Here is a 24,680-nt window from a genome sequence, read left to right on the forward strand (position 1 = left end):
GCAGTCAATGAGATGGAGTTGAGTTGGAGTCCTGTATCTAGTGAAGTCCCTCGAGGGTTGGTACTGGGACCAGTGTTGTTTAATATATTCATTGATGACTTGGATGAGGGAATGGAATGCACTGTCAGCAAGTTTGCTGATGACGTTAAACTGCGAGGAGTGGCTGACATGCTGGAAGGCTGTGCTGCCATCCAGCGGGACCTAGATATGCTGGAGAGTTGGGCAAGGAGAAACTTAATGAAATATAACACGGGCAAGTGTAGAGTCTTGCATCTGGGCAAGAGCAACCCCAGGCACCAGTATAAGTTGGGGACCGCCCTGTTGGAGAGCAACGTAGGGGAGAGGGACCTGGGGGTCCTGGTGGACAGCAGGATGACCATGAGCCAGCACTGTGCCCTCGTGGCCAAGAAGGCCAATGGCATCCTGGAGTGTATTAGAAGGGTTGTGGTTAGTAGGTCAAGAGAGGTTCTCCTCCCCCTCTACTCTGCTCTGGTGAGACTTCATCTGGAATATTGCATCCAGTTCTGGGCCTCTTAGTTCAAGAAGGACAGGGAACTGCTTGACAGAGTACAGTGCAGAGCCACGAGGATGATTAAGTGAGTGGAGCATCTCCCTTACAAGGAAAGGCTGAGGGAGCTGGGTCTCTTTAGTTTGGAGCAGAGGAGACTGAGGGATGACCTTATTAACATTTATAAATATGTAAAGGGCAAGTGTCAGGAAGATGGAGTCAGGCTCTTCTCGGTGACATCTTAATGATAGGACAAGGGGCAGTGGGTGTAAGCTGGAACATAGGAGGTTCCGCTTAAATATGAGACAAAACTTTTTCACAGTGAGGGTGACAGAACACTGGAACAGGCTGCCCGGGGGCTTGTAGAGTCTCCTTCTCTGGAAAGTTTCAAAACCCACCTGGACGTGTTCCTGTGTGACATGGCATCACCAGCTGGGTAGATGAGGAGAGAGCAGTGGATGTCATCTACCTTGACTTTAGCAAGGCTTTCGATACTGTCTCCCATGACATCCTGATAGCAAAGCTGAGAAAGTGTGGGATAGAATAGTGGACAGTAAGGTGGGTTGAGAACTGGCTGACTGGCCGAGCTCAGAGGGTGGTGATCGGTGGTGCAGAGTCCAGGTGGAGACCTGTGACTAGCGGTGTTCCCCAGGGGTCAATGCTGGGTCCAGTCTTGTTCAACATCTTCATCGACGACCTTGATGAGGGAATAGTGTCTGCCCTCAGCAAGTACAATGATGACGCAAAGCTGGGAGGAGTGGCCAACACGCCAGAAGGCTGTGCTGCCATTCAGCGAGACCTGGACAAGCTGGACAGATGGGTAGGAAGAAACCAAATGAGGTTTAATAAGAGCAAGTGTAGAGTCCTGCACCCGAGAAGGAACAACCACATGTATCAGTACAGGCTGGGGGATGACCTGCTGGAGAAGAGCTCTGCGGAGAAGGACCTGGGGGTCCTGGTGGACAACAGGTTGACCATGAGCCAGCAGTGTGCCCTGGTGGCCAAGAGGGCCAATGGGATCCTGGCGTGCATTAAAAGGAGTGTGGCCAGCAGGTTAAGGGAGGTGATCCTCCCCCTCTACTCTGCCCTGGTCAGGCCTTACCTGGAGTACTGTGTCCAGTTCTGGGCTCCCCAGTACAAAAAAGACAGGGATCTCCTGGAAAGAGTCCATCGGAGGGCCACAAAGATGATATGGGGCCTGGAGCATCTTCCTTATGAGGAAAGGCTGAGAGACCTGGGTCTGTTCAGCCTGGAGAAAAGAAGACTGAGAGGGGATCTCATCAATGTGTATAAATACCTGAGGTGTGGGAGACAGAGGGATTTGGCCAACCTCTTTTCAGTGGATTGTGGAGACAGGACAAGGAGTAATGGCTACAAGATAGAGCACAGGAAGTTCCGCAGCAACACGCAAAAGAACTTCTTCACGGGGAGGGTGACAGAGCACTGGGACAGGCTGCCCAGGGAGGTTGTGGAGTCTCCTTCTCTGGAGATATTCAAGGCCCGTCTGGACACCTACCTGGGCAGCCTGCTCTAAGGAACCTGCTTTGGCAGGGGGGTTGGACCCGATGATCTTTCGAGGTCCCTTCCAACCCCTTCAATTCTGTGATTCTGTGATGATTTAGGTATTCCTGCTCTGGCAGGAGGATTGGACTAGATGATCTTTCAAGGTCCCTTCCTATCCCTAACGTTCTGTGATTCTGTGAATAGGTTCGTGCCCAGTGCACCTAGCCAATAAGCACACAGAATCGGAATCCATGCAAAGGTCTTTAATTCTGCACAGAATTAGGTGCTTAGCGAACTTTTGGAAAGCAAACACGCTCTCACCTAGAAACACAGTTATTTATACATAGCTGCTTGCAAGACTATTATTTCCCTTTACTGTTTCAGATTGGTTGTTCTGACCTGCCTAACTTATCTCTATGGGGCATATGTCTTATGAGATCAGAAGATTCTAGATTTGTGGGGAATGCTGTTGTCCCATTTCCATATTGGTGGGAATGTTCTTTAATATATTAATGACCCTTAATGAGTATAAAGATTATGGTGGGGTGGTTCCTTTCTGGTCACGTCCTCATTTTTCCTGTCCTCCTTATTTACTGTACCTTGAGACTTTAAAATAAGGAGGTGTTTTTTAGTTTTTTGTTTGTTTGTTGTTTTTCCCATTGTATTTTCTCCTCCTGTCTTTTTGAGTAAGAGGAGAGAGCAGTCTGGTGGTGCTGAGCATCCCATTGGTGTTAAACCACTACTGCATACTGACCAGCAAATCTGTTTACACATCTGTCCTTTTTTATTCCTTTACCCCTCTATTTTCCCACACTTGTTCTTCCCTGAATCATCTAACCACCTTCCCTTTCCTGCTTCTGGTTTCTTCTCCAAACATTCTGTCGTGGTAATCATAGAATCATAGAATCATAGAATATCCTGAGTTGGAAGGGACCCTTAAGGATCAAGTCCAACTCTTGACACCGCACAGGTCTACCCAAAATATTTCATATTTGAGAATTCTTGCTAAGAAGTTTATACTAACAGAAGGAACATTCTTTTGGACCAAAAGCTAGCATTTTGATTGTTTCTATCTCCCACTTCTCAGCTAAGATAAAACCATGTGTGCCACTCCTACAGGCCCCACTATAACGTCAATTGTGACAGTTAACAAGATACTTAAGGAGACCATTCCTTCCATGCATGGGTACTGCACTTTCTTGACATATAAATGATTGTCTGGTGTCCATTCTTCCCAAGAATGCACACCTGGCTTTGGTAACATTAGAATGATTTTCCTTACCTCTTTCCTTTCTTTGAAACAGTATATGTCATGTCTCTGCAAACACTGGATAGAGACCACAGGGACAGAGAGGGAGATGCTCCTCAAGCATTCTCTCACTATGATCATTCTCTCACTGTGATCACAGTTAATAAAGCTTCTGTCTGACCTGTCTTAAATTGTACTTGTGTTATTATGTGCTTGGAGTCCCGATACTCACCAACAATCCCATAATAAGTCCTGTACAATTCTGAACTGCTTTTCCCCTTCATCCGGTAATGTGTCCCACCCTCAGGTAGTGACACCCCTTAGTCCAAAAGATGATCTGGAGAGCTACACCTGCTGACTCATTGTGATGTGTTTCACACCTGGACAATGAGGCTGCAGGTCTCCTGCAACAGTCCTGGGAGGAGCACAAACAAGGTATTCTTGTTGCTCAGATTCTTTGATTTGGATTCCTGCTTGCCATTGTAGCCCCGGTGCTCCTGTGGGATTGTGGAAATGGGCCTTTGGTGGGTTTGTTGTGCGCTAAAACATTTGGATTCGTTACCCAGTGTGCAATAAGCCAAATAATAATAAGCAAAGTTTACCATCGGACATTACTGTTCCTCTTCTTTTGCCAACTTGGCCCAATTCCCCTTGGCATGTTGATTACCCCATCCAAGTTCCTTATATTCCAGGATATTCTACACAATAGATAATGCTAGTTCTACATTCATACAATCCAGGTTACGGAACAGTGACTGGACCTAACAATAGTTGCCCTAGTAACAATTCCCCCCTTTGAGACTTATCTAACTCATATTATATGAGTCTCATCTTATTGCTTCCTAGGTCTATTAGTTTAGATCTTTACCCACAACTTTAGATCCAGAAACCAAGTCAGACATTGCCAGGCTTCAGAAAACCCATATGAAGCTATCAATTCAAAGTGGGTCTTCTGGCTCCAGGGATTCAAAAACGTTTCTCAGTTTCCTTAACTGCCTGGTTTCTCAACCAACAAAAGACTGCCATTGCTTTTAACCCCCTCATTTTCTAACTTAATGAAACATAACTTTAGCAAAAAGTATATCTATATATATATGCAGTCCATTAACTTTGGTGATTTTCAACTTTGAAGGCCCTGTTTTTTTTCAGTTTTCCATAGCTGTGGAGGAGCAGCTTTCACTTAGGTATAATGAATCCATGAATCAGTCTCTCAGTGCTTCATAGCAGTATTTGTCATTAACAGCAGCGGGTATAGTCCTTTCCACTTTTCAGCTAGGAGGTCGTCCCTCCAGGTTCGCAGTTAAACTTGATCTCCAGGAGAAAAGTGTACAAAAGGAGTGAACCAGTGCATCCACCATAATCGGCACCCTTAATAGTACGCATCTGTGGATGAGACTCAAAGCTTTTGTTAAAGGCAAAATATAATCAGTAAGTGCTTGATTCCCAGTTACACGCATCTAATTGGATTTTCCAGTTAAATTTACAGCATATGTTTTTCCGTATAGTAATCCAAACAGGCTTACTTTTTCCCAAGCCCTTGGAGTTATCCAAGAAACCGTGTTTCTTGGCACAATTTCCTTATTTGTCCTTTCAGTGTTTGGTTCGTTCTCTCTACTTGGCCACTAGATTGTGGCATCCATGGGGTACATAAGTCCCATTTTATATTCAATACTCTAGACATTTCTTTAGTAATCATTGCTACAAAATGTGGTTCCCTATCAGAAGACTGGCACTCCAAATCTCAGTATTATTTCTTTCAATAGACATTTCACTACTTCCCTAGCCTGATTGGTTCAACACAGGTATGTGATTCAGCACAGGCAGGCAACAGGAACAACCACAGACTTGCAGCTAAAATACAAAGAGTAGATTTATTCTTGTTGCCTTGCCAACCGGGGGATCCCTGAAGCAACACCCAAGCAGAGGCACATGAGCAGAGGCTCACAAACGGGGACACAGGAACTGCTAAACAGGGTCCATGCTAGGAGATCACCAGCCTGCTAGTTTCGCCTGTTTTTATCAAGGGTTCATACAGGTGCAGTTTTTACCACTGTGCTGTGATACTCACTGTGCTTCTTTGATCTTCTCTGTACCAAGGCCAGGAGCACAAACGCATCCAATAGGGTGCCCCGAGTCCACCAAACACCTATGTTATCTATGCACAGATGTGCTACTTGCCAAACACACAGAGCACAAACAGCATCAGTCATAATTTATATGTTTTCTACATTGCTGCTCTTCAGACTTTAAGCATTCCCAGCTGCAAGGTCACTTGAGCCTATTTACAATCCTCTGTGCCAGTCTTCCTTTCTGATCCCATCCTCCTTGCCAATCTTCCATTTTTAACCCATTCTTCCCAATAACGGGAAAACTTCTGGCCAAACAGAAAATATAATTCAAGTAATTCCCTTTTTTTACCTCTCTAGGAGCAGGTTTTACCTGTATTTTATGATTGTTTTTAAGGCACAGCTCATAATTTTGAGTTATACTTTCTGCAATCAGTAACATCTTAGTTCCAATAGCATATCTTTTGACACTCTCTACCAGAGCCTCAGCTCCCATATGGGTTTCTGGATAGACCTGAGTCATAAGTTGTCTCGTTCTTTCTGGTGTAACAATGCATTGTCCATGGGCACTTATCTACCATCCATTTGAGTCTTTCACACATTTTAATAGCTCAGCCAGCTTGACTTCCTTTTCTGTATATTCAGGAACTGTTATCAGTATTTTTCTAATGGGTAGCAGGAGATTTTATAGTCATCTCATGTCATGTCCCGTTGTTGTTCCCCCCCCCATGGCTGCTCGTTTGGCAGCTTCATCTACCTTTCAGTTTCCCTTAATAATATCTGAGTTGACACTTTGATGAGCTTTGCAGTGTATTCTGACCACCACTTTAGGTTTCTGAACTGCCTCAAGTAGGTGTTTGTTGAGGATTTTTTGAAACAGCAAGGAGGCCATGACTTGCTGCAGCTAAGCAAACCAAGCCACCAGGACGACTACGAGGAGTTGCCATAATAATGTTCCCTTATCGCCCGATTGAGGAATTAAAAATGTTGTTGCCAGCAGCTGGCTTCAAGCACGGGATCTATGTGACTGCTAATCACAAGGGGGTTGTTTTCTTGCAGGTGGGGTTGTTTTCTTGCAGTTGTTTGTCTGAGTGCTTTCGACCAATAATCTTGTGTGAGACTCTATCCGCCCCTGCTAAATTTGCTATAAAAGTCAGGCTATTTGGGTAATAAAGAGAGAGCATGATCTGACCATATTGGTATGTGTCATGACTTCGGCCGTTCTTCCTGCAACAGGTGTTCAAGACCAGGTTGGACAAGGCCCTGGGCAACCTGATCTAGTGGGTGGCATCCCCATGGCAGGGGGGCTGGAACTAGATGACCTTTAAGGTCCCTTCCAACCAAAGCCATTCTATGATCTGTGATCTATGATCAGTGCATTACTGGCATTACTGGTAACTTCTTTTTCTTCTTGCATGTCATGATAAAATGTCTGTTCTGTTTGGCTATGTGTCCACTTGTATTGCTTCTGTAGTGGTGAGAGATTTGGAAAGCAGAATCTAGTGAAGTGAAATTCTGAGCTAAAGGGGAAAGGGATTGTAACAAAAGACTCTCCATAAAATCTTATTGTCCTTTATGATGACCAGTACTTTCTAAAAATAAACCAGCATTGAAGATTTGGCAACCACTCTCAGAGAGATTAGGTCTTGCAATAAATACATTCTAGGACATCCTCCTTGCCCCCCTCCCCGCCAAGGGTCAAAAAGGTATTTGTGCTTTCAATTAAATGTCTTTTATGCCCACAGTCTTTTGAGAACCATTGTGAACAACTTGAATGTATGCATGAAGAGAACAGTTTAAGAACCTGGTTTTGCATCTGTTGTGGTTTAACCTGGCCAGCAGCTAAGCACTACACAGCTGTTCGCTCACCCTCCCCTCTCCCTCTCTGGGATGGGAGAGAAAATCAGAAAGAAATGAAAGCCTGTGGGTTCAGATAAAGACAGTTTATTAGGGCAGAAAAGAAAGGAAAATAATAATAATAATAATGATAATAGTACTACTAGTACTAATGTGTACAAAACAAGTGATGTACAATGCAATTGCTCACCACCCCCTGAACAAAGCCCAGCCTATCCCTGAGCAGCTGGTCCCCCCACCCCGACCAGACACCAGTGTGTTATCAACATTATTCTCATCCTAAATCCAAAATGCAGCACCCTACCAGCTACTAGGAGGAAAATTAACTCTATCCTAGCTGAAACCAGGACAATATCCACCTCTTATTCCATATCATTTATGTCATACTCAGTTTACACCCTTTCCAGTACGTTCCAATTAATCACCACTTTTCATATATGTATATACAATGTCCACTGAGTTTGTGTAGTCCGTGACTGACTTCGGGCGCCATCTGTCACAGCAGTTTTTTAGGGCAGAAGAGATGGTGTGTGATGTTGGATTATCTCCAGTTAAAGCCTGTTCTTGTTCCATCACACCGCCGTGCTTATCCAATTCTATCAAAATTCATTCATCATCACCTATGTGGCTGTTACTGTGATACCATTAATAGGACACTGACATATAGCAATCATGGTAGTGATGACATACAGTATTTGATAATAATTAACTAATACAATTCAACTCATGGACTATTCTCACACAGTATTAAATCCCCTTGAGGTACACACTGAACCTCTCCATTCCTTTGCATTACCTACCAAGTGCATCCTGGTTTTTGAGCAAAAGCAATCCCATGAATGGGTTTGCCTTTTCCTGAGGCAGGAATAGCCCAGACTGTCTTCCCCAGCATGTTTTTTATGTGCACTACAGGGACTTTGTCCCCTTCTACAGTGCGTAACAGGTTTGATTGGGCAGGTCCAGCTCGGTTGGCAGAACCCCTAGTGTTGCTGCCAGTTGCTCTGCTTCCATTGTTGTAACCACCCTCACGGGGCATTTGCTACCATCTATGAACCAGTATAGAGATAGAGAACTGGTCACTTTTCTCATTCAGCAATATCTAAAGCCAGCTGGATGGCTTTCACTTCTGCAAACTGAATCGATTCACCTTCTCCCTCAGCAGCTTCTGCAGCTTGATGTTGCAGAACAGAATGAGAAGCTGAGAAGTCCTTGGCTTAGTGTAAGCACTGCTCTGCAAGAATTAAAACATCAGTGCGATATCAACATTATTCTCATCCTAAATCCAAAACACAGCGCCATACCAACTACTAGGAGGAAAATGAACTGTATCCTAGCTGAAACCAGGACAGCATCACAGCCAGGGTTCCTCTAAAAAGACAAAGCTTGCTCCTGGGAGAGTTGAAGATGGCAAAAAGGTTTACCTGAAGTATTGCAGTCTTGACTGATTAGGGAAGAGAGTTATGTCAGGACTGTAAGTGCCATCTGTTTCTCCCAGAGAAGCAGAGAGTAAAATTCCTCAAAAGTGTTGAGTTCTACTATCAAAGTGATGCTTTACAGAGTACTTAAGACCTAACATATTGTGTGGAATGGATTTCTCCTTTCTGGCTTATTAACCTGTCATCTATCAAACTTTAAGACTGTCCTGCAAAACTTGTAAAGGACTTTTTAAGGCATGCTTCTCTCAGGTGCATGCGAAGTCATTGAGAGGAAAAATAAAAATAATAAATGAAAGTCGCTGTGGCAGTAAGGTTCCCTTAACTTTAAGTGTGTGTTTAGTTTTAAGGTAAAACTAAACAAAACAAAAACTGTAATGACATCTCCCAAAATACTTGGTAGGAATAAGGAGTTTCTCTCCTCTGCCAAACCCCTACTCTCATGCTACCTCAGTGGATGGTCTCAGTGGTGATACTTTAATGAATATTCATATCTGATTTCATTCTCCTTCCCACACTTCTCTGGTGAGATGAATGAGAAGTTGCTTTGAGGATTCAAAGAGCACTAAATGAACTTAATTTTACATGCAGGTACATACAAGCAATTAGTAATCCTGTGTAACCAGACCTACTCTCTGTGCTGGAACTGACATATAAAGAGAAGTTTTAAAGCTGAAGGGATTGCAGATGGGATTTGAAAATTTTACTTTTGGTTTCTGTGGTATTATTAAAAGCAAAATTATAAAGTGGGTCTTGAAAAGGTGCTAAAATTAACAATTTCATTTGAACACATTTACTACTTTAAACTCGTGGCCATCTAGATACAGGATTAGAGTATGATATTTAAAGTATAAGAATCCTTGTTAAGTGATCAACTTTGAGTGATGTGGTTTGTGATTTGTTTAAAGTTGTTTTTTTTTTGTGTGTTTTTTTCCCCCCTCACTTTGTTGTTTCAGATTTGTCCAATATGTGCAGCGTTACCTGGAGGGGATCCTAATCATGTCACAGATGACTTTGCAGCTCATCTTACACTGGAACACAGAGCTCCTAGAGATTTAATATCCTTTCTTAAGTTGAGGGAAAAGGATTAGATTGTTCCATATGATAGCTGTAACTACTTGTTTTGACTTTTGTAGTCAAGCTACATCTGTTTTGCTTATTTTTTAGAATTGGTATTTGGTTGTTGGGGATCTGCATGTCTGAAAATACATATATATATAATCAGATTGTGAATGGGCTTTAGGTGTAGCTAGCCAATGTTGGTGTGTGTTTGTTTTTGTTTTATTCCTGATAGCCAAGCCTTTTAAAGATGTTTCTGACACTAATCTGCTTCTTTCTGCACTGCAGCTTTTACCCTCATTGGTCTTTAGTTCTGATGCCATTTTTGTGTATGTGAAAGTAATACAAATGCAGTAGTATATTATAGATAATTATGTGATTGAAAGCAGTAAAACACAAAAGTGAAAGGTAATGCAATAATTAATGTGTGCTCTTGGTAAGAACAACAATAAAAATTTGTAGATTATTTTGAGTATTTATTTCCTAATTTTGATGTTAAAATCATAGAATCATAGAATATCCTGAGTTGGAAGGGATGCATAAGGAGTCCAACTCCTGGCACCACACAGGTCTACCCAAAAATTCAGACCATATGACTAAGACTACAGTCCAAATGCTTCTTAAACTCTGACAGGATTGGTGCTGTGACTATGTCCCTGGGGAGCCTGTTCCAGTGCGTGACAACCCTCTCAATGAAGAATCTCTTCCTGATATCCAGCCTGAACATCCCCTGTTGCAGCTTGACTCCATTCCCTTGAGTCCTATCACTGGTCACCAGAGAGAATAGATTGGAACCTGCCCTTCCGCTCCCCCTCGTGAGGAAGTTGTAGACCGCAATGAGGTCTCCCCCTAGCCTCCTCTTCTCCAGCCTGAATAGGCCAAGTGACTTCAGCCGCTCCTCATGTCTTCCCCTCTAGGCCCTTCACCATCTTTGTAGCTTTTCTCTGGACACTCTCCAACAGTTTCACATCCTTTTTGTACTGTGGTGCCCAGAACTGCACACAGTACTCGAGGTGAGGCTGCACCAGCACAGAGTAGAGCAGGACAATCACTTCCCTCGACCGACTAGCAATGCCATGCTTGATGCACCCCAGGATACAGTTGGCCCTCCTGGCTGCCAGGACACTGCTTGCTCATATTCAGCTTGCTATCAACCACAACCCTCAGATCCCTCTCTGCGGGGCTGCTTTCTAGCGTCTCGTCGCCCAGCCTGTACATATAGCCAGGGTTGCCCCATCCCAGGTTCAGGACCTGGCACTTGCTCCTGTTAAACTTCATGCGGTTGGTGATTGCTCAGCTCTCCAATCTGTCCAGACCTCTCTGCAAGGCCTTTCCAACCTCAACAGAGTCTACAACTCCTCCAAGTTTAGTTTTGTCAGCAAATTTGCTCAAAACACCTTCTAGTTCTACATCCAAAACGTTTATAAAGACATTGAAGAGGAATGGCCCTAAAATGGAGCCCTGGGGGACCCCACTAGTGACCTTCCGCCAGTCTGATGTGGCGCCATTTACTACAACCCTTTGAGCCCTGTCTGTCAGCCAGTTGCTCACCCATCGGATGATGTTTTTGTTTAGTTGCATGCTGGACATTTTGTCCAGTAGGATCATATGAGAAATTGTGTCAAAAGCTTTACTGAAATACAAACAGATCAGAACAGCTGGTTTCCCTTGATCAGCTAGATGGGTGTTCTTATCATAAAAGGAAATCAAGTTAGTCAAACAGGACCTACCCCTCGTGAACCCATGTTGGCTGGGACCAATGACTGCATTGTCCCCCAGGTGCGCTTCTTGTTAAGATTATCTAGGGATAATCTTCTCCATAATTTTACCAGGCACTGACATGAGACTGACAGGCCTGTAGTTACCAGGGTCTTCTTTCTTGCCCTTCTTGAAAATTGGCAAAAAACATTTGCCACCTTCCAGTCTACTGGGACGTCTCCAGATTCCCAAGATTGTTGAAAAATAATTGAGAGAGGTCCCGCAGTGATGTCAACCAGCTCTCTGAGCACCCTGGGATGAATCCCATCGGGACCCATGGACTTGTATGGATCCAGGTAGAGCAGCAAATCCCGCACACGTTCAAGGTTGAAGAAGAAGATCCCTAGTCAGCCAAGCCGGCCTTCTGCTCCGCCTGCTTGACTTCCAGTAGTTTGGAATTGCCTGATCCTGTGCTTTTAGGAGGCAGTGCTTAAAGACTGACCAGCACTGATGGACGCCAATGCCTTCAAAAGCAGCTTCCCAGGGGACCTTGCTAACTAGTTTCCCGAGCAGCAAATCCTTATGTCTATTGAGAAATGTGCTCTGATTAACATGCATCATCAGTTTAAAGTACCTAGTATAAAACTTTGATCCAGAAGGCAGAAAATCCATCCTGACATTTTTTAAACATGATAAAAAGCCTGAAAAAGATTAATTTGCTGTTAGCAGCACTGGGTACCTTGGGTTCAGATCTATAGGTCTGACTGGCACTGTAGCTGTGGTTGCATTACACTTAAAAAGTTGAATCATTATTCACCTAGTAAATGTTTTTGCTGTTTAATACTTGATAACAAATGTCTTTCCTTAACTGCTTGTTTATGATGAATCTAGTGGTGTTCGACATGTACGTAGAATGTTTCACCCAGGCCGGGGTTTGGGAGGCCCTCGTGCACGTAGATCAAACATGCACTTTACTAGCAGTTCCACTGGTGGGCTTTCATCTTCTCAAAGTTCATATTCTACAAGCAATAGAGAAGCCATGGATCCTATAGCTGGTAAGAGTTGTAACCACTGATTTTAGCCCAGTTTCCTTCTTAAATAGACTTTTAAATAAAATCCAAGATGATAATAGTTGCTTTGTTTTTCTGTGTTTTGAAGTTGAAAGTGTATATATGTTTCCCACTGTCATCGTACTTGAAGGATGTTTACTGATGAACAGTATCCTTGATTGGATTGTCTACCTGGAACTTCTGAAGCAAAAACCACTGCCCCTTTAGCTTGTGCTTTTAAATTCAGAGACTTCTAGGCTCATTCCCATGACTGACCTGTTCACAGGTGGTATAAAAGAATGGTTGAGGTTGGAAAGGACATCTCAACATAATTTAGTCCAACCCCCTGCTCAAATAAGGTCAGCTATATCAGGTTGCCAAGGACTGTGCCCAGTTTGGTACTGAATATCTTCGTGGATGGAGACACCACAACCTCTCTGGACAACCTGTTATGGTATTTGACCACCCTCACAGTAGAAAAGTGTTTTGTTGTTTTCAGATGGATTTAATTTGTTTTAATTTTGACTCTTGTTCTGTCAGTGAACACTACTGAAAAGAATCTGTCTCCCTCTTCTTCATTCCCTCCCATCAGATATTTATAGAATCATAAAGTGGTTTGGGTTTGAAAGGACCTTAAAGATCATTTAGTCCAACTCCTCTGCCATGGGCAGGGACACCTCCCACTAGATCAGGTTGCCCAAAGTCCCATCCAACCTGACCTTGAACATTTCTGGGAAGGGGCATCCACAACCTCTCTGGGCAACAAGTTCCAGTGCTTCACTACCCTTAGAGTAAAGAATTTCTTCCTTATATCTAATCTAAACCTACCCTTTTTTAGTTTTATGCCATTACTCCTTGTCCTATCCCTACACTCCCTGGTAAAAAGTCTTTCTTCATCTTTCTTATAAAGCCCCCTTTAAGTATTGGAAGGCTGCAATAAGGTCTCCCTATAGCCTTCTCTTCTCCAAACTAAACAACCCCAGCTCTCTCAGCCTTTCTTCATAGGAGAGGTGTTCCAGTCCTCTGATCATCGTGTCCCTCCTCTGGACCCACTCAAACAGGCCTATGTCCTTCTTATATTGGGTGCCCCAGAGCTTGTTGAGTGTACTCCAGGTGGGGTCTCACAAAAGCGGAGTAGAGGGGGAGAATCACCTTCCTCAACCTACTGACCATGCTTCTTTTGATGTAGCCCAGGATACAGTTGGCTTTCTGGGATGCAAGCGCACATTGCTGGCTCATGTTGAGCTTCTCATCAAACAACACCCCCAGGTCTTTCTCCTCAGAGCTGCTGTCAGTCCATTCTCCACCCAGCCGGTATTTGCTTGAGATTGCCTTGACCCAGGTGCAGGACCTTGCACTTGGTCTTGTTGAACTTCATGAGGTTCTCATGGGCCCACTTCTCAAGCCTGTCAAGGTCTCTCTATGATGGCATTCCTTCCTATTTAAATGTCATCTGTACCACACAGCTTGGTGTCTGCAAACCTGCTGAGGGTACACTTGATCCAACTGTCCGTGTCATTAATAAAGTTGTTAGCCAGTACCAGTCCCAATACAGACCCCTGAGGGACACCACTCATCACAGGTCTCCATCTGGACATTGAGCTGTTGACTGCAACTCTTAGAATGCAAATATCCAGCCAGTTCCTTATCCACCAAGCGGTCCATCCATCAAATGTATGTCTCTCCATTTTAGAGACAAGGATGTTGTACAGGATGGTATCAAATGCTTTGCACAAGTCCAGGTAGATGACATCAATTGCTTTTTCCTTGTCCACTGATATAGTCACTCCATCACAGAATGCTGCTAGATTGGTCAGGCACAAATTGCTCTTGGTGAAGCCTTTTTGGATGTCTTGAATCACCTTCCTGTCTTCCATATATCTTAACATAGCTTTCAGGAGGGAGGATCTTTTACATGATCTTTCCAGGCACAGAGATGAGGCTGAGTGATTGGTCAGTAGTCCCCAGGGTCCTCCTTTCTACCCATTTTAAAAATGTTTGTGATATTTCCCTTTTTCCAGTCACTGAGGACTTTGCTTGACTGCCATGACTTTTCAAATGTGATGGAGAGTGATTTGGCAACTACATCAGCCAGTTCCCTCTGGACCCTGGGATGCATCTCATCAGGCCTCATAGACTTATTTATGTTCAGGTTGTTCAGGTGGTCTCAAACCCAATCTTCACTCATACTGGGAGAGACTTCATTACCCTAGCCTTGAGGTTCAGGGACTTCAGAGATGTGGGAAGAGTAGATTGCCAGTGAAGACTGAGGTTAAAAAAATAACTGTTGAGTACCTCAGCCTTCTCCATGTCTATTGTCACCAGTTCTGCCATCTAATTTATCAGGGGGGTACATTCTCTTTAGTCTTCCTTTTCTGGCTAATTTACCTGTAGAATCCCTTCTTGTTATTCTTTGCATCCCTTGCCAACAAGGTCAGCTCCAGCTGTGCCTTGGCATTCCTGATCCCATCCCTACACATTCGGGCAGCATCCCTATACTCTTCCCAGGCCACATGTCCCTGCTTCAACCAGCAGGTCCTTACTCAGCCATGCTGGTCTCCTGCTTTCCCTGCCTGATTTCTTACATGTGGGAATGGAGGGCTCTTGTGCTCTATGAAAAGTGTCCTTAAAGAGCTGCCAGCTCTGAACAGTTATACACATCGATAAGATTTCCCACTTTAGCCTTCTCTTTTCCAGGCTGAAGAGTCCCAGGTCTCTTCACCTCTCTTCATATACATGTATGAATATATTTTTAAATGTAGTTGTTTCTAACCACTATTACCTACTTCAACTTTAATTTGCTGTATGCACAGAGATGTTTATGGAGGAAATTAAGAATCTTTATTTTTTTTTAGCACAAACTAAGTGTGTACTTGGGTTCATTGAGATGAAATTAGCTCAATTAGAATATTACTGATAGACATTAAAAAATGTAAACAGCACATCAGATTAAAGTTTGAATGTTAGGCTTGCTGATTTTTAGGAGGTCTTTTAAGTCTTTTTAAATTCTTAATTAATTGTATTTTTGTAAGTATTTTGTGTCATATTTTGGATAATTTTAGGATAATTTTGAAGGGCAAGATGTCTCATTTTTAACTTCCAACAATCGTGCAGACATGTTTTTAAGATTTACAGATATAATCTGTAAGTATGTGTTGAGTTTTGTAATTTTCAAGAATAATTTCTCTATAAAGATTTTTTTAAATGACCAAGAAGTTGGTTTATAAAAGTTCTATAATTTCTTCTAATACAAAATCTTAATGGCATCAATATTACACTGTTATGGGGAAAGATGATAAGTGTCAGGAAAACTTAAGAACTTCCTGCTGTTATCTGCCTTTATTTTAGTTGCTGGAAGGGCATGAATGTTTAAATTGGAGCTTCTCATTGTTGTTGGGCTGTGATTCCTTGAAAGGCAGTGAGACAATTTAAGAACACATCACTCTAGAAAGAGGAAGCTGCAGCTCTACCCTCCCTCTTTCTATAAGCATAGTCCCCTTGCCTCTGTTGTGCTGGCTTGAGTATTCTTCAGGCCCTCTGTGAGCTGATTTAACTCATTGAAATGGCAGAAAAAAAGTAGTAGAATAATTTAGATTAGAATGGACCTCTGCAGGTTGTCTAGTTACAACCCCTGCTCAAAGCAGAGATCAGGTTGCTCAAGGCCTCTTTCAGTTGAGTTTTGAATGCATCCAAGGACAAAGATCCCACAACCTCTCTGGGCAACATGTTCTAGTATTTAACAACCTTCATGTTTAAACAACCCTTTAGATGTAATAGGAATTTCCTATGTTTCCTTCTCTGACTCTTGTCCTATTGCTGTATACCTCCGAGAAGAGTTTGGTTTGGTCTTCTCCATATCTTCAATTGGTAGTTTCAGAGTAATTTCAGACAGAAATAAGATTTCTTCAAAAGTAGTCTATTCCAATCTGAACAAACCCAGTTCTCCCCACTCTTTCCTCATGTCCTGTGTGTTTCAGCTTCCTGATCATCTTGGTGGCCCTTCACTGGACTTGCTCCATTATGTCCATGTGTCTCTTGTCCTGGGGAACCTAAACTGAACACAGCACTCTGGATGTGGCCTTGACAGTGCCAAATAGAGGGGAAGAATCGCTTCCTGGGACCTGCTGGCTGCACTCCTACTAAAAATATTGCAGCAAAAGAGGAAAAAAAGTTTTCTTTTGTCTTAGTGAGTTAAGTTAAGTCATGTGTTTGAAAAGCACTAGAGTTCATGCAAGAAGGGAGGATGTTTGTGTGTCCTGGAGTGCAATACTTATTACTGTTACAGTGGATGTTAGTGCAGCTCAGTTAAATGTGAAGTGACTGCCTTGGTTTCAGCCTCACAAGGCCTTCCCATTTAGGAGCATAAAAGGTGTAATAAAATGGCATTCCTTTGAGTCTTGTCTTTTTTTTTTTTTTTTGGGGGGGGGGGGGGGTTGGAACTTATTTATTTATTTACTTATTTATTTGCATTTTGAGAATGTAGTGCCATCTGATTGGGTGTCTATCTCATACCAAGCCTGTGTCTCAAGCTCAGATCTGCTACTGCCATCTGATTGGGTGTCTATTTCATACCAAGCCTGTGTCTCAAGCTCAGATCTGCTACCAGGGTACAGTTAGGCTATACTCAAAGTGATTTTTTTCAAAGTGAGGATAAGTACAGCAGTCTTGATTGACAGCGTTATTAGTCTTCCCTTTTTATTGGGGTAATAATTAGCACATACTACCAGAAGTTAGAACTTGTGCTTGTAACAGATCTCTAAACATTATTTATTTTTCTCTTTGTTGTAGTTGTCAGTAATTAATGAAATAAAATATTATTGGTAGCTAATCTTGATATGATTAGCTGTGCTGATTTAAAGTGACTTGAGCATTCCAAGAGTTCCTGATGAAAGAGCAACTGCATTGGGCTTTATTCCCCTAAGAAATGCCTAGTTTCAAAGGTTTATATCTTGAAAGTAAGATGGAAGAAAAATTTTTATGACCTATAATAACGACTTGTATGAGGGTTGGGTAGATGGAGAACAAATTAATCTTCTGTCCTCCTTGCATCAAACACATCAAAGTAGTACTCACAAATTTGTTTGGAATATAATCTGTAGTAAATGCAACTGTACTGAGTTTACTGTAGTAAACTGAGCAATAACTTATTATTAACATTTATTTTAGGAAATGCTTAGCATGGACAGAATTTGTCGGTCTTGAACTTTGGAAGAAAGCAATTCATGCCATATTTTATTTATTTATAATTGTTATAATTTCTTTATTTCCAGCAGAGGTCACACACAAAAAAACACCGCTGAACTATATATTTTCTAGAAATGTCTGAAAAGAGTCTCTGATTTTTCTGTCTTTCTGCAACACAGCTACCCTCTGGAATATGTATTAAAGGTGGATTTGGGGGGGAGAATAAAACCACCAACTGAAGTGAAAATTGAAATGGTTTCTTAGTAACTACTTTGACTCGAAGATAACATTTTAGAAAATTGTTGCACAGGATATTGCTTATAGGACATTTCTCATAGGTTGACTCTTATTGGTTTAAAAAGCTTTAAGCTTTGAATCTTTTATGCACAGTTCTTTACTCTAGATGAGTCTTAATCTTCCTTGCCCTATGGGTTTTGAGATATGGGATGCTTGTAATGGATAGCCCATGAAGCTTTCCAAATCAATATTTGTTCATTAATTTCATTGATGAAAGGTTTTAGAAAGCAAAATAATTGATATACTGGTATTCAGGACATATTTATGTTGTTGCATGGTATGTATTCAAGCAGATTTCACCGTAGAAACTTTTCTCTCTTCTGGCAGAGCTTTTATCTCAGTTATCAGGCGTGAGACGTTCTGCAGGGCAGCTCAATTCTTCTGGCCCTTCTGCTTCTCAGTTACAGCAGCTGCAGATGCAACTGCAGTTGGAGCGACAGCATGCTCAAGCAGCAAGACAACAACTGGAGACTGCACGCAATGCAACTAGACGCACTAATACAAGCAGCATCCCCACCACTCTTACACAATCTGTAGCAGCAACCAATACATCTAACACAGAAAACATTCAACAGACTATCCAGAATTCCCAGTTTCTTCTTACAAGGTAATTTATTCTAGGGGTTTAACTCTTCTGCCATTTCTGTTTTCCTTGTCCCTGTTATAGACGGAGTTTGGTGAAACTACTATGCATTTAGTTTGGCATGTGCTTTAGTATAGCAAAGTAGGGTCTTTAACTACAGATAAATATATCCCAAGATTAACAGGCCAATCAGTGAATTTTACAGAATACGCTGATGTTAGAGGTCAATAGCTGTTGTAGAATATCTGTAATTCATAACTTAATGTAAAAGAAAAATATTTCACACTTTAGTGCAGCACCATTAAAAGCAGTAAACTTCATCCACTTAATTGTTCTTAAACTTGATTACTGTGTACTTAAAGATGTGGTAGTAGCCTGTGCTTTGTCAAAATATCAGAATAACATTAAATAGCACATGTTGTGTACTGAATCATAAGAAATGTGATGTGTTAACATTTTTCAGTTTATGTGCAGTTAGGTATTTATGCACAAACTTATAATACAGTCACAAAAATTAGATAGAACCACATCGTTAGGAGTAAAGCAAAACCAAGGAAATGCCATCTGAGTAGTAGTTTGTAGCTGGCCTGAAGGGAATTCTTCTATTTTCAGAAAAACAACTCCCAAGAGTTGGCTGCAGAAATAACCCATGGAGTCTCTGTTCGTGAAAGTGAGAGGCAGTCTCACAGGGATGCTGCATTTCATCTATGTGTCTAGGAACGTATTTAAAGCTTTAGACTGGAATATGGATTAATTGTTTTCTGCAGGCCTTGGAAAGGAGGTTAGTCTGTGGTGGTTCCACTCGAGTGGGTAGCCGAGCTCTACCACAACCACTCTCTCACTCCCCCTCCTCAAAGAGGAATGGGAAGAAAATATGATGAAAAGGGCTCAAAGGTTGAGATAAGGACAAGGAGATCACGCAGTAATTATTGTAACGGGCAAAACAGACTCGGCATAGGGAGACAGTAAGATTTATTGCTTATTACTAACAAGCTAGAGAAGTGAGAAACAAAGGAAAGAAACCAAAAGCACCTTCCCCCCCCCATCCACCCTCTTCCACCTCCTCCCCCCGAGAGGCGCACGGGGACAGGGGAATGGGGGTTATGGTCAGTCTATAGCGCTTCTTCTCCGTTGCTCCTTCTCGGTCACTCTCGTCCCCTGTGCTGTGGGGTCTCTTCTACGGGATGCAGTCCTTGATGAACTGATCCGATGTAGGCTTCCCACAGGCAGCAGCTCTTCCAGAACTGCTCCAGATATGGGTCTGTACCACGGGGTCCATCCCTCAGGAGAAAACTGCTCCAACCTGGCTCCCCCATGGGCAGCAGCTCCTGCCAGGTCACCTGCTCCTGCGTGGTCTCCTCTCCACGGGCTACAGGTCCGGCCCAGAATCTGCTCGGGCAGGGGTCTTCCACAGGGGGCAGCCTCTGTCAGTGCAGGTCCACCTGCTCCACCATGGTCTCCTCCACGGGCTGCAGCACGGAACCCTGCTCCACCATGGTACTCCATGGACTTCAGGGGGACAGCCTGCTTCACCATGGTCCTCACCACAGGCCGTAGGGGACTTCTGCTCTGGCGCCTGGAGCAGCTCTCCCCCTCCTTCTTCACTGACCTTGGTGCCTGCAAGGCTGTTTCTCCTCTCACTCTCCCAGCTGCTGTGTGGCGCAGCATTTTTTTCCCCTGTCTTAAATATGCTCTCACAGAGGGGCAAAACAACATCACTTATTGGCACAGCTCTGGTCAGCAGTGGGGCCCTTACCAAACATGGGGCAGCTTCTAGATCCTTCTCACAGAAGCCACCCCTATGGCCCCCTGCTACCAAAACCTTGCCACGTAAACCCACTACAGTCTTATAACTTGAGCTATATAGCTGTATGAGTTGCTTACAGTTTCAGCCATGGAACTTCTGACAGATTCCTATTGAAGTTTGTAGTTGAGGTACTATGTTTTTGTTTCCATTTGCAACATCTCATTTTCAGTCCTGCTGTGTGTCTGCTCCTAGGCAGTGAATAAATATTACTTGCTGTTTTTCAATTTCAAAAGAAACATAAGGAATATTGCTTTACTAAACTGTGCTTGTTTATCCTACTACTTCTTATAAAACAAGAGCATTTACAATAATATGTTTCAAACTTTTATGCTGATAATGTTAGGGGAGAGATCTTAAAAGGTAGTGTTATTTAATAGGAAATCTGTAATTAAGGCTGAAGGTCAAATACAGGTTTATATATAAAATATTTTGGATCAAAAAAGCAAATAAGGAACTTACTATTAATAAGCAGAATACATAGCTGTTTCAGAAAGTATAGTTAGATCCTAGAGTTCCTCTGTAGAAGAGTTGCCCACACTTAGTCCATCTCTTCTGGGAGGTTTAGAATATTGATTTTCAAGATTCAAATGGGGGTTTTGGGTGTTTTTCAATTGTATGTTGGGAAAGAGAACAGATAATTAAACAGTTGCTGTGTCTAGATACCTGGGTTGGAACAAGTTATTGCTGTCATGCTTATTTTTATCTAAACTCATAATAATATCTCAATCCAAAACTTTTTGAAAATAATAACTTTAATGAAAGTATGTGCAAATGTCAGTCATTGATCTTGTGAGCTAGGATAGAACTGGAGTAAGTTCCTCAAATCCCTCTGAAGGGTAAGAAACTTTGGAAATAGCTATTTGTTCCTTCAGCCTTAGAATCCACTTATGTGAATTTTTTTATAGTAACTAGGAGCAAGTTTGTTAAATGTCTGTATTCTTGTTGCATCAGGAGTGCCAGGCATTGTCAGATATGCATGTGTCAAAAGTGCAGTAGTACCTAGGCTGTTTTCAAACGGAATGATTTTCAGATGTTATTCAGCATGCATCAGTCCAACTGTTAGGCTTAGTAATATCATCAACAATATCATCAATGGGCTGTCACTAACTGCAGGTCTTCTCTCTTTCTGTGCTGCTATGCAGGTTGAATGATCCTAAGATGTCAGAAGCAGAGCGTCAGTCAAAGGAAAGTGAACGGGCAGACCGTAGCTTATTTGTTCAAGAGCTTCTACTATCTACTTTGATGCAGGAAGAAGGTTCCTCCTCAGATGAGGATGAGCGGGGAGAAATTGCTGATTTTGGTGCTATGGGCTGTGTAGATATTATGCCTCTAGATGTTGCTTTAGAAAACCTAAATTTAAAAGAGAATAATAAAGGAAATGAGCCTCTTCTGCCTCCTTTTTGATGGCATCCCATTTTGCAAACAATGTCCTCTGTGCTGTATTTGCCAATGAAATTGGACAACAACTATCTTGGGTTTGTTTTGGTGATTGTAATTTTAGGTCTGTTGCTCTTGTTACATTGTGTACATTCAAAGGAAGAGAGAAAAGATATATATGATAATCATTTCCACTTAACCAATTTTTACTTTTAGCAGGTAAATATAGGTTGCAGTGCAGAGAAAAAAGTTCTGTGTCCCGTAGCTTGACATGCAAAAAGCTCTCCTAATACTCCACATTCAAACTGAAGGGGAAAAAATGAAAAATCTCTAATGAAGCTGCTGTGTGTATTTATGACTATTAATGAATAAAAATTGCTTGGATGGTTTACCTTAACTACTGCATGATGTTTTTTGCAGCGTGCATGAGTTTTAGTGACCTTGTCATTAAAAAAAAAAAAGTACAAGTAGTAAAAGTATAAAATCCCAAAGCTTTCCTATTATTCAAAGGTAATGTGACAAAAAAGATTAATACTCACTAGCAGTTTGTAGCGATGAAGTAGCCTTTGAGTAACATATGACCAATGACCTTTTCTATGTACTCTCCCTGTGTATTAATGCAAACTCTGCAGTGGGCTATATTGTTATTTCCAGGGTGTGGTGTTTTGCTATACTATAACCACTATGATGCCCTGTTAGCCATCATATTCATATGGAATTCAACTTTTTATACATCAGTAGGAGACAAAAAAATAACAAGGGTCACTACTGGGAATCTACCACAAAGAGCTTCTGTGTGCCCTAAAAACAAATTTCATTCATAATTCTTAAAAGCTTTCATTTTTGTGTTTAATTTCTTTTAACTGTTAAATATACTTTACTTAGGTGTAGATGTTGCATATATTCACTGCTGGGGGAGAGGGGGAATTAACCTGGATTATGTTATCTTAGTTCTAAGTCTTCACAGTCCTTATCATTTTGAGTTATTTATGTATTTGCTTCATAGCTTGCAGAGGCTTCTCAGTATCAGGAAAGCTTGAGGATTTGATTCCCAGATATCTCCATATGTTATAATTGAGTTCTTAATGCTAATTTCCTATTAATCTTTATTTATTGGGTTTTGGGGTTATATTTCTGACATAAAAAAAATAAAGTGTTTTTGAGTCATACCACCTACTTGCCTATACTGTTAATCCTATATGCTTTTAAATTAGTTTTTGTGTTGTGGGGTAGACCTCCTTTGAACATTCTTTAATAGTTTTGTATCTGTCTTATATCGTGGCACCCAAAACTGCACACAGTACTCAAGGTGAGGCCGCACCAGTGCAGAGTAATGTGCGACAATCACTTGCATCGACCAGCTAGAAATTCTGTCCTTAGTACATTCCAGGATATGGTTGGCCCTTTTGGCTGCCAAGGCACACTGTTGAGTCATAAACAACTTGCCATCAACCAAAACCCCAGATCCCTTTCTGTTGGGCTGTTCTTCAGCCTGTCGTTCCCCAGTCTGTATGTACATCCAGGGTTGCCCCTTCCCAGGTGCATCATCACTGGACTAGGGAAGTGATTGTCCCCCTGTACTCGGCTCTGGTGAGGCCTCACCTCGAGTACTATGTTCAGTTTTGGGCCCCTCACTACAAGAAGGACATGGAGGTGCTTGAGTGTGTCCAGAGAAGGACAACGAAGCTGGTGAGGGGTCTGGAGAACAAGTCTTACAAAGAGCGGCTGAGGGAGCTGGGATTGTTCAGCCTGGAGAAGAGGAGGCTCGGGGCAACCTTATCACTCTACAGGTACCTGACAGGAGGCTGTAGCGAGGTGGGGATTGGTCTATTCTCCCACGTGCTTGGTGATAGGATGAGGGGGAATGGCCTAAAGTTGCACCAGGAGAGGTTTAGGTTGGATATTAGGAAAAACTTCTTTACTGAGAGGGTTATTAGGCATTGGAATGGGCTGCCCAGGGAAGTGGTGGAGTCACTATCCCTGGAGGTCTTTAAAAGACATTTAGATGTAGAGCTTAGTGATATGGTTTAGTGGAGGACTTGTTAGTGTTAGGTCAGAGGTTGGACTAGGTGATCTTGGAGGTCTCCTCCAACCTAGATGATTCTGTGATTCTGTGAAAAGAAGCATGGCTAGGAGGTCAGAGGAGGTGATTTTCCCCCTCTACTATGCTCTTGTGAGACCCCACCTGGAGTACTGTGTTCAGCTCAGTTTCTGGATGAAAACTTTGCATAAAAATAACAAGAAGGGTTTCTATCCGTACGTTGGCCAGAAAAGAAAGGCCAAGGAAAGTGTACCCCCTCTGACAGACAAGAAGGGAGAACTGGTAACAACAGACATGGAGAAGGCTGAGTTACTCAACAACTTCTTTGTCTCAGTCTTCACTGCCAGTCAGGCTTCCCATGTCTCTCATTTCCCTGAAACTGTAGGTCAGGGCTGTAAGAGCAAAGTCCTTCCCACTGTAAGTGAAGAGCAGGTTTGAGTCTACCTGATGGAACTCTGTTCCCATGTGTTGAAGCCCAGGTTGGATGATGCCCTGGGCAACTGGCTCTAGTGGGCGGCATGGTGTGTGATGTTGGATTATCTCCAGTTAAAGCCTGTTCTCATTCCATCACACCACCGTACTTATCCAATTCTATCAAAATTCATTCATCATCACCTATGTGGCTGTTACTGTGATACCATTAATAAGACACTGACATATAGCAATCGTGGTAGTGATGACATACAGTATTTGATAATAATTAACATAATACAATTCAATTCATGGACTATTCTCACACAGTATTAAATCCTCTTGAGGTACACACTGGACCTCCCCATTCCTTTGCATTACCTACCAAGTGCATCCTGGTTTTTGAGCAAAAGCAATCCCATGAATGGGTTTGCCTTTTCCTGAGGCAGGAATAGCCCAGACTGCCTTCCCCAGCATGGTTTTTATGTGCACTACAGGGACTTTGTCCCCTTCTACAGTACGTAACAGGCTTGACTGGGCAGGTCCAGCTCGGTTGCC

At 42.4% G+C, this 24,680-nt stretch overlaps 1 protein-coding gene across 2 annotated transcripts in view; it reads left to right on the forward strand.

The window, feature by feature from the left end:
- The window catches only part of LOC116501391 (E3 ubiquitin-protein ligase KCMF1-like), a 136,672-nt gene extending 113,830 nt beyond the window's left edge, over positions 1 to 22,842 (forward strand). For both annotated transcript variants that reach the window (XM_032206918.1, XM_032206919.1), the window contains exons 4-7: positions 9,573 to 9,674; positions 12,254 to 12,428; positions 18,231 to 18,510; positions 21,436 to 22,842. In XM_032206918.1, the coding sequence (XP_032062809.1) occupies positions 9,573 to 9,674; positions 12,254 to 12,428; positions 18,231 to 18,510; positions 21,436 to 21,697 (819 nt within the window). In that variant the 3' untranslated portion in view covers positions 21,698 to 22,842. The remainder of the gene's footprint in view (positions 1 to 9,572; positions 9,675 to 12,253; positions 12,429 to 18,230; positions 18,511 to 21,435) is intronic.
- The last annotated feature ends 1,838 nt before the right edge of the window (positions 22,843 to 24,680 follow it).

This window comes from Aythya fuligula, chromosome W (assembly GCF_009819795.1).
Source record: "Aythya fuligula isolate bAytFul2 chromosome W, bAytFul2.pri, whole genome shotgun sequence".
NCBI classification, from domain to species: domain Eukaryota; kingdom Metazoa; phylum Chordata; class Aves; order Anseriformes; family Anatidae; genus Aythya; species Aythya fuligula.